At 37.1% G+C, this 11,414-nt stretch overlaps 1 protein-coding gene across 1 annotated transcript in view; it reads right to left on the reverse strand.

Moving 5' to 3' along the window:
• Window positions 1–10,698: 10,698 nt before the first annotated feature.
• The window catches only part of LOC147437028 (uncharacterized), a 32,154-nt gene continuing 31,438 nt past the window's right edge, over window positions 10,699–11,414 (reverse strand). Inside the window, exons 6-7 of the mRNA XM_086486503.1 lie at window positions 11,362–11,414; window positions 10,699–10,985 (exon numbers count right to left, since the gene is read on the reverse strand). The exon at window positions 11,362–11,414 is cut by the window's right edge and continues 6 nt beyond it. Of these exons, the coding sequence (XP_086342629.1) occupies window positions 11,406–11,414 (9 nt within the window). The 3' untranslated portion in view covers window positions 10,699–10,985; window positions 11,362–11,405. The remainder of the gene's footprint in view (window positions 10,986–11,361) is intronic.

Raw genomic sequence — 11,414 nt, forward strand, 5'->3', positions numbered from 1 at the left:
TATTCCGATTGCATAGCAACCATCTAATTTTTTGAATTTTTATGCTTCATCAAAAGATAGGGGTTCGTCTATATCACATAACCTAGACATAGCCAAAGCATAACAATCTGATGCATAAGAGGCATGGCGAGAACCTAAACGAGTACGACTAGACAAATGTGCATTCAATTTACTGTCACACAAAGTGTGCACCAACCATTTTGGCACACCTATAGCCTACTCATTTTCAGTTCTTTCCTCATTAAGTACATCATGTACATCTGCATCAGTAAAAGCCTGATCTGTATTATTTTTAGAAATCCCATAGGCTGTACATTTGACTCATTTGAATTTACATTTGAAGTTCCACCACTGAAAAGAGGCAATAAACTGTCATAAATGTCATGTGAGCTTACGTTACTATCTCTAGTACATGAGAGCAAAGGCTGAACAGAATCTTCCACAACACATCATGTGAGACCAAAATACGCTTTGTTTGGGGATGGTAAAACCTGTAACCTTTGCTTTCAGCACTATAACCAACAAAATTACATTTGATAGCCTTATCATCTAGTTTTTTGTGTTGCACTTGTGACACTAAACCATAAGCCAAACAGCCAAAAACACGCATGTGCTCAATAGATGGCTTTCTATCAGGCCATGCTTCATATGGAGTCATAGACTGCAATGCTTTCTTAGGACACCTGTTGAGTACATAAGTGGCACACATGATAGTCTCGAGCCAAAACAAATGTGGTAAAGCTTGACTCTTGACCATACATCGTGCCATTTTTGTAAGAGACATGTTTTTTATCTCAGCAACACCATTTTGTTGAGGCGTATACGGCACTGTACATTGGTGTTTTATCCCACGACTAGCCAAAAATGTATTGAATTCATAAGACATATACTCTTCCCCTCGATCGGAACGGAGGGTGCCCATAGTCATTTTGAGACATTTTCCATGCCATCAATGAAAGTCACAAAGTACAAATAATTTTCCAAGGACAGAGAAAGCAAAGGAGAGTCAAGCAAGTGTTTCTTTTGAGCAATTTAGTCAAAGTCAATGATCCAGTTTGGATTAAGGATGGAAAATCAACACATAAAGATAAAAACATGGGATGGATAGCATCACAATGGAGCTTAAAAGAACAGGAGTACTATGGAGGTAACAGACAAATATGGGTACCAAAACCACCGACTAGAGCATATGAAGTGAAGTCAAGACCCTCCCAAGAAAGAAGGCCCACAAGATATCAACCTCGGAAATATCCTAGGATACGTAAGAAGCAGGTATACAATAGAACAATATTGAAAGATATTAAAGTCTACCACAGCTCACAAAAGGATACAGAGCAAAGATGGATCTCAAAGAATCTTCCTCTTAGACAAGGATTCTACACAGGTTATACAAAGATTTGCCTACCAATCAACCACAAGCCAACTGCAACTACAGCAAACCTACATGAAGATCTCAAGAACTCAACAAGATCTAGAGCAAATCAAAGTCAACAAAAGAGATACAAAGGTCATCAAGAGATTTGGATTCTTAAGTCTTCCAATGAACCGAGTCAAAAGCCAGATGACGACGGTGAACAGAGGCTTACAACAACATCAAAGACTCCTATCAACATGCCCAATTGGATAATCAAACGGATAATGGAGTCTTCACAGTCAAAGAAGAACAACCCAACCAACGTGAATGCATATTCAAAGATGATAAAACAAGTATGGCAAATGTAACCTTCAATGCCAACTTGGTCCTTTACTAATCCTCATTTTGAGGATTCAAGCTTACTTTTACCTGAAGAAATGTTTGTAGTAAGCACAAGAATGTAAAAAGTCAAGTCGCCAAGGTGCAAAAACACCCTTTGGCATGGTCAGAGTTCAACTGCTGAGCCATAAAATGAGCAAAGCATTAGTCCCAAAGCTTCAAGCAATATTAAACTATGTGCTAAGAGTCATAGTTATTAGGTTTACACTCAATATGGAAGAGTTGAGCATATCAAAAGTCATGTCGCTCATGCTGGATAAGATGAGCATAAGAATCGAAGTCTATTAACTTACACTTAGTGGAGTGTCGTAGAGTCCAACACTCACGCACAGTGCACAGTAAGATGAGAGCACATATCCTCGTCAACGAAAACCATTCTTAAAGGGGTGCCAACTTGAAAATCCATGTCATATCTTTCTATAGCTACACCATCTTTCTGAAGAACCCCTCAAAATCTTTCTTGCAGAGCATATTGTTTTCCATGCATTTTTGTGTATGCATAGATAGGATGTCCCATTATTGGACATATGCATTAGACACTCTTTTTTGCTTCCACCTATGCACCTTCAGTGAACTACAACAGGCAAACCAATGTTCCATCATGCTACCCTCTCATATTTGCTGTCTTTTTAATTCCATATCTATCAGCAAATAATCCCTTGAGTATTTTATTAATATTGATTAATATTTTCCATGCTAATAAGTACTCTGATAATGTGCATATTCCAAAGGTACTTATTTTCCATTAGGTTTTTTTCCTTTGGTCATCTAGGTATTAGGCCCTAATTTAGAATCTCATCATTCTACTTCCCTTGTACATACTTTTCATAAATAAAGAGCAACCTCATCATGATGCTATGACAACGGACAAATGCAACATCATTTCTCAAAATCGACTATTTAAACCGATGAAGATACTGAAGCAAATTGACCTCATCAAAAAATTCAACGACAATTGAAGACAATCAACCCATCAACAACCAATCAAAACGTTCCACAGCCTCCACGGACACTTTTCAACAGTGTCCGAGAATGGGCACTAAAATCGGAAGGGAGGAATGTTAACTGAGTCAACATTAGTTAACAGAAGCTGCTAAAGACTAAAGACGTATGGATGCACATCAAGGATGAATACAAAGAAGCAATAAAGAGTGGAGTTACACATTTTTCACGTTTTCCCAAAATGGTTACGTATTGTAAATTCCCAATTTATTTCAAGCCATTGTAATATTTTAATGTGTTACGGGGTCAATGGGAGTTCCAAGTTGTAAAGAACAGGTCAATTAGTGTGTCTAGGTAGCAGATTCAGTAAATGGTGGAGCCCTTAAGTCCTTAGGCGCCCGGGCATCATATTTTTACCCTAGGTATATAAGGCACTGTGTAAAAGAAATTAGGGTTCTCAAGCTCATTTGTTGAGAGCACTTTTTGGTGAGAGCTCTTGAGGTGTGTGGCTATATATTCCTTGAGCTTCTCCTTGCTCACGAGACGTACTTGATTAACACTAATCAATGATTCATTCTCTTTCACTATGCCTCTCTCATGCTTCTTATGATTGCCTATGATGCTTAGATTAACTAGATCTTAACTAATTAGTGATTAATCCTTCTCTAATCTTATGTGATTGCCCTCTTTTGCTTGTGTGTGCATGTAGGTTTGATTGGAGTGTGGTGCTCGATAGATCTATGTGTGTGTGCTTGCGATTAGTGTGTTGCATGATAGGATTAGTGTTGTGTGCGTCTTGCAATTGTTAGTGTGTGTGATTGGGTTTATTGGATGTGAAGATTTCCCTTCATTGTGGCTTAGCTCCTCCATAGGTCGAGAAGCTCACCTCGTAGAGTTAACCATTTGTGTTGCCATATTTAGCTCACTAACCGTGTGAGTGTTTCCATGCCCTAGTGGGGTAGCTCATCCCTCCGGATTGATAATTTTGTTGTTCATTGGAGCTATTGCAACGATGGGACCCCCAACAACTATGTACAAGCTCTAGTGGCTCAACACACCTTTTATTCAATGGCCAATGAACAATCCTAGTTTCCTTGCTATGTACACCATGTTCACATTATAAAACTATTTAAAACTCAGCACTACCAAATTTTTTGAGAAGCGCTAGAGTTTTCATTCTCTTATGGCTCATATGGCCTAGCCATCTATGCTACAACTCAGTAGATGGTAGCTCAACTATAGAAATAAAATCACCTTTTACAAAATATACATGCATGAAGTACAAAGTACTATACTTTTGACATTTGATAATCACAAGATTTCCCTTTTTTATCATCCAAGAGTTTTTTCCAAGCATTCTAGTGTATCCTATGAGAAAAATAATAATGAAACTTCAACTTGTTGATGGACATGTCAAAAAACCTTTAGGGATGCTGAAGGAAATAATAGTCAATCCATGTGGTATTGGCTATCAACAACGCACGTTTCCAATAGTAGAGTTTGGAAGGAAGGCTAACTATATGAAGTCTTTCAGACGTCCTTTTTATAGAACAGGTAACCCAAGATTGGGGATATAATAACAAATATCGACAAGTGGGATCCATCATGCGTCTTAATTTGGTTAACCATACCTACAAGGTTGTGATGAGTACCATGATTGAAAAATTCGATTCAATATCAATGGTAGATCTTGATTTTCCATCTTGGCTGAACCAAAAGATAGAGCTATGGATATGTTGTGGAGCATCTAATGAGAAGATTATGAAAAAAAAAATCTTTTTGAAGTATGATGTTCAAGATGAGGATAAAGCCTATATATTGGAGCCTTTTCCACAACGTCTATGTGAGCCATTTGAATGGACTCATATCCTTGCAACATTGGATGGACTCATATCCTTGCAACATTGGATGTATGTGTTAATGAGTCTACACCAATTAAATTTTGTGATGAAGGATATGACATACTGCATTTAATGGTGGTAATTGTGAATGAACCTTCACCACAATTGAGAGAAGACCATGTAAATCAAAGTTTAGAGGATGACTTAGACATTGATCCATACATTCAAATCGGTCTGGGAGATGATAAAATCATTGTTTATGCTTACCTTGATGGGAGGAGTTATTTAAACCTCATTGATTTTGAGACATGGAACAAAATTGGAAAAGGAATTGTTAAAAAATAAATAAAAAATGTCAGCCCTTTTATGTGAAAAACATTCGTGTTCTTGGATCTCGAATGCTTAAGGCCAAAGTTAATGATTGCATTGTTTTGCACAAGTTTTATATGTCGCATGTAGGAAAGCTAGTAGAATGGATTTCTGCTGGAAGACCATGGATGTGAAATAACAATGTCTATGTGAATTGGGCTAAACAACAATGACACTTCCAACATATGTGTGAAACTCTTTTCATATCATTCATTGAAAAAATTATTCGAGAACTAAAGATGGATTCCAGGGATTCCAAAACAAGACCAAAGAAAATTATATTCAAGTGTGAAGGTTGTTGGATTGGGATCATATAAAGGAACTATCTTTTGTGAAGAAACCAACTCAAATATCTACAATATGCATGATCTATTCATTGAAAACAAAGTTACTCTCAATCAACACCCAAGGATAAGGTCCAAAATGATCTTATAATTGATTGATTTACAAAAATTGGGATGGAGAACTCATCTATGGGGATAAATATAGACAAAAATTAATCAAGGTACTGTCTAAGTCAAAGTTGTGGAAGCGTAAAGAGAGAGAGAGAGAGAGAGAGAGAGAGAGAGAGAGAGAGAGAGTGTATGTGCGCATGTGCGTGTGCGTGCGTGTGTGCGTGTGTGTGTGTGTGTGTGTGTGTGTGAGAGAGAGAGAGAGAGAGAGAGAGAGAGAGAGAGTTTCCTGAACCAATCAACCTTGTCAATGAATAACTGAATGTGTAATACAATGGAGGCAAAGTGCTGCATATATGTCAATCTCGAGAAATTTCCCTACCCAAAATTTGACAATAAGTAAAATTAATACCTAAAATACAAAATAAATAATGGGATCACATTCAAAAGTTCCCTTGAGATTCCAAAACTCTAACACCCTCTTTGCATATTGGACATAAATAGTGAGACCAAGTCGACGAAGAAGCTACCATGGACACCCCAAAAGTGGCCACCCACTTGGTACACCTTGGTTTTGCTACCCTCAACTTTGTACCTAAGAAAAATGCCACCTTGAGCATCGATTGCCTTTTAGAAAATTTGAACTGTAGACCACACTATATTCAAGAAACCCCAGTCATGAACTGTGAACACATCACGTCCAAAATACTCCAAGATAATAAACTATGGAACATATCATGTCCATAATTTGACCAAAAATAATGAATTAGTGCACTCATTCATAGTGTTTTAGATACGTCTGATTGGTTCCCTACAAGATACATGAGGCTTGAACTCCGATACACAGGCTCAAACACAGATAACTTGAACTCCAACACAAGGGTCCAAATTAATTATACAGAGCACTTCTTGACCCTCTCTGTCACTCACAAGCCTCTTTCTGGATGAAGCTGATGGCTGCACCAATCTCCATGTGATCAGAAGGCGGGAGTCCGAGCCAGTGTAGTCACCACCACACTAGGAGTCTCTTTGTTATTCTTCCCCGAGTCACTATCATTTCTTTCCTCTCAAGATGCTTGCTTTAACCTTTTTCCTTTGTAGAATTTCTGTCTTTGCCTTTGGATCTGCAATCTTTAGCCAAATGACCATGCTTTCCACAACTGTAACAACGGTTCTTGGTCTTCTTTCTAGAATCCGAAGCAGTAAGTGCTTCCCATTCTTTCTCAGAAATGTGAATCTTGCCTTGAGTTATCAATTTGGCTTCCTTCTCAACAAGAAAAGAGTTGAGATCATCAAATTCCATATTTTCTTTGTGATTCGTAGACAAAGTGTCCTAGACACCATTTCATATGCCTCAAGCAACTTCGTGAGAACCAAAGCTGCTAGCTAAGTACTTGTCAATGTACTTTTCATAGCCGATAGTTGATCATGAATAACTTTAGCCTTCATAAGAAATAATTGCATGGAACTTGCTCGTGGAAACTGACCAATGGCAAACAACTATCCAAGAAGGATGACTGCTCGCATCATAGAATCTCGATCAAACATTTCAATGAGCTTAAACCACATATTGTTGGCAATTTTCAAAGTCTGAATGACTAGAGACATATCCTTTGTAAGAGATTCCGCAATGGTGGACATTGCTTTTGCATTAGCAACATCCCAATTGACACACAATTTGCGATATTCATCATCTTGAAGGCGGGTGTACCTATTGCTGGGATCCCTCGTAGCACAGGGCTCCGAGCCGTCGACAATATCCCATAAGCGTGTTCGTGAGAATCAGAGTCGCATGATCAAATTCCAATGAACGTAGTTATTGCCATTCAATTTGTCGCTGCACTCGAACAAGCGGAGGCCGTGCTCAAGTTGCAAGATCTAAGACTTTGGGAATTCTTCTTGCACTCCCAAGAGGTGGCCACACTAACCAAGCCGCAAAATAATCTCCAAGCAGATCCCCAAACTTGTCTGCAAGCTGTGCAAAAAGAAGGCTCTCTTTAGCCTCCAATTTCCTTGCCTCTTCCCAGCAGCTCCACACACTTTGCTTCTCCCAAGCTCTCAAAACTTCTTCAAACGAGTCACCTCGAGAGATGATCCCCCACTTTTTCAACTCCCAAGCCGCTCCACCAAAAAATTGCTTTTGCACCCCTATCTTGAGATCCAATTTCCAAAAATAAGTCAACTCACGGTGCTTGAAACATCCTTGTTTCTCGATTTCCAAGCCTCTCTAGGTATTGGCCATTATCAATTTTATGAAACGCTCAAAAAGGCGCTCACCGCTCAAAGAAAGTTCCAAGATATGGGTGGATTAGTGCTGACAAATGGCATTTCAAAACACCATGGGTAGCTTGGGGTGAGTGCCGTCGGCAAAGGATTGCAGCGAAAATGTATCAAAACAATGGTGTAGGGGAGACCACCGCCAATGTTGAAAACAACGTGTCAAAACCCTGGCTGCATGAGTTTGCGACGAACTCCACAACAAAGACCTAGCCACCGATCGGGCCTTGTACAACTCATGTAAGAATAAAGGGGGGGGGGGGGGGGGGGGGGGGGGGGGGACCGGGGCCAACCAAGAGAAGATTTCCTGCAGATGCTAGCAAACGCTAGCGTTTTGAAATGCTAGTGACGGTCAATGATCATTTTGGCAGCCTTTTGCAATGCAAGAACACTAGGGGGTGGAGATAATGTTAGCAACGAGGGAGTCCAGCCTCTTCACGGGTCTCCTTGGGTTAGCTCCTCCTCCAATTCTCTTTAAGCACAAAGCTCCACCAAGGGCTCTGATACCATGTCAAAGTCAATGATGCAAAAGCGTAGAGACCAGGGAGGGGGGGGGGGGGGGGGAGAGAGAGAGAGAGTCTCCTGAACCAATCAAGCTTGGAATGAATAATTGAATGTGTAATACAACAGAGGCAAGGGGGTGCATATATACTAACCTTAGTAAATTGCCCTACCTAGACTTTGATAAATAAGTAAAATGAATACCTAAATGCCAAAATAAATAATGGGATCACATTGGGCGGTTCACTTGAGATGCCAAAACTCTAACATATACATAGCATCCCTTTGTGGATAAAGTTTTGGTAGCTTGCCGAAGAGATCAGTAGTGTATACGGTGGCTCCATATACAAGGTGCTTGTAAACAATATACATCTAGGTTCAATCCAAGAGATCCATTACAACATCATTTGACAATAAAATGGGGTCCAACATTCCTGGATTTTGGCTCTATAAACCATCAAGCAACACATTTCCAATATGGAAATCAAGATACGGTTGAGAATGATTCAACAAATGTATTCACATGAAGAACCCTATCAGAACACGGGACACATTTGAAGTAAACTAAAGGAATCACAATTCTATTTTACATATTGAACCCCCTTCTCAAAATATATTTTAAAACATGATTGAGGCACACTCCAAAATAAATGCTTGTAGGTATATGTGCTTGTGTGTTTGTGTATGTACATATGTATGTATATATAATTCTTTATCAATATACCATTTTACATAGAAATACTATGTGTCCTTCAAAACACTTCCGAATTAATTTAACCAAACTTGAAGGTAATACTCCATCCTAAAATTCAAGTTTCACCATAATTGTCCAGATATTTATCATGCTACTTTTCTTTTGATGGACACGAGCCAGGAAAATGATTCTACGATTACTTTCATGCAAGTGCGCTCAATCCTAATATTAAATAGTTAGGCATTTGAAATTTAAATGTTCAGGTGATATAGAATTGTAAAAAAATTTATACCTTCATTTTTGGTGATCAATCATGAAAATGTGCATAGTTCTTACTTTAGTAAGCAATTTTACAAGGAAGTGTCAAAATGTGTAGTACACAAAGGATTCAATAATACATATTATATAGATCACAAAGCAACCAAACAAGTTTCTTCAAATTTGAGAGGCGTGCATTGAACTATTCTCCAATATTCATCATGTATAATTGTTTAATTACCAAAGGAAATATGCTGAAAGGTGACACTAAGAGATTTTTTTTAGAAGCAAAGCATGCATAAATGGTTCTAGATATTGGTGATGGCTTCTTATCCAATGAGAATCCTTTTTCTTCCTAAATTTATCGTCACAGATTTTACATTGAGGCTTTTGTATTATATAATTTTTTAAATTTTAAGTAAGTGAGATAACCTCTATTTTATAAAAAAACAAAAAAGTTACAGTGAAAAGCTGAACATAAAAAAATCAGTTTTCTATAGTATTAGAAAAATGAAAGGTATTTGAAAAATTAGGCAATTTTTTTGCTACTAGCTTTAAAAATTAAAGCTAAAAAGAAAATTCTTAAAGAAGAGGTAGACAAATTTTTAATACAAAATTATGAAATCCAATAAGTGAAGTGTAAAGTATGAGGCAATCAAATTTTTGTAATACATACATTCTATCTAGAAGTGCTCCCATACTTCCCTTCGCGTTGAAAAGGGGAGTAAAAACACGTCGAATGAATAACCTATAATGTGATTTTATTCATGATTTAGTTTCTATCTTTATGTATCCTTACTCAAGATATGATTGGTTTTATGATTCGTTCATAAAGCAAATGCAAACATAATACGTTCTAGTTCATGGTACTTTAAAACAAAGGCACTAAAATTTTTCGATAATGCATGAAAGCTTTAAGAATCTTGGATACATCTTACATACATAATTAAAGTAGTACTTACATCCTACAGAGATTTACAGTTTCAAAAATCTACAATTGTGAATGATTGATTATAGAAGTAGTGACTACATTTGAAAGCATCATATCAACATCTAATTGGTATCTCAATTTTATAGTCTTATAGTATTCTTGTTTTGCTCCCTACTTGATCTCACAGAGGTGCAATCTACACACTAAAAGCTTAGGAGCTTGACTAGACGATCAAATCCCGAACACAAACATAACCTAGAAATAGTCAACAAGATAAAGTTCCATCAATGCTAGTGTAACTACTTACATAAATGTAGCTAAATATATGTCATGCAAGCCATTGACTTGTCGAAGTACCATCTCTACTAAACTCAGTGACTTAAGATGCAAGTAAATTTGTTGAAAGCGTTTTGAGATTCTTACCATTGGAAAAACATTCTTTAATCTCATCTTGGTAAATCCTATGAATCAAGAGGATAAATATTAAATAGATAATTATCATTGGATTATTTTATGCATAAAAGATGATTTCTCTTATGTGTTTGTTTTGCATTGGAGAACACCTAACAAGCGTAATTGTACCTCTAACTATTTAGGTCAAAGAAGTGCCAATGTAAACAAGACATCTATGCAAATCCCATATCAAAGATCGAGGAACTTGAAAAGTTTGTAAGCTACTTTCATGGTCTGCAAATACCTATAGAAAGCATATATTTTAAAATCCAAATATATTTTCTAAGAACAATGATGAAGAAGGAAAATACATACCTCACTTACTTGAACGTAAGTTCCATTACAGTCTTACATGGAAATGACGCTTGGAGTGCAGTCTTACATGGACTGTATAGAATTAATATTTAAAAGGACCTTGCCCTCACTAAATATAAAATAACAATAATAATAATTGGAGGTTTGTTATAAGTTTTCATACGAGTAGAGTGCATGATACTACTTCGTTATGATCTTCACCCTTTGGTGAAGAAGTCACAAAGGATTCCTTGATTTTGATTTGTACGTGGAATCTCACCTAAAAGTTAAATTAGGTCAAAATTTGAGCACTTATGACAAAGCTAATCAAGTCTCTTAAACTTGATAAGTATTTCATAAGAATAAAAAAGTAAACACAAATTACATTAAATAAGTGGTAATTGTGCAATTGCTCTATGATTCCACGCAAGATTCACATTGTCGAACAAGGAGTGGGATTAAAAATTATAAATACACCACAACCATGTTAGGAAGTAACTTGTAAAAAGTTATGTTGCAATTAAAAAAGACAATGTACATAAAGATCATGAGTTTAAACAAAATACTCTCTTTTTTGGACGAAATCATTCAATGATTAAAAAAATAAATTCCACGAGTATTTGGTTTAGATATGTGGCCTTTTAAGCAAATATTACCCTGGAGTCCATATTGCAAGCAAGTACGAAGAAGGATCATCCTTTCATCGAGG

This window comes from Adiantum capillus-veneris, chromosome 17, assembly GCF_014529385.1.
Source record: "Adiantum capillus-veneris isolate H3 chromosome 17, ASM1452938v2, whole genome shotgun sequence".
Classification (NCBI taxonomy): Eukaryota; Viridiplantae; Streptophyta; class Polypodiopsida; order Polypodiales; family Pteridaceae; genus Adiantum; species Adiantum capillus-veneris.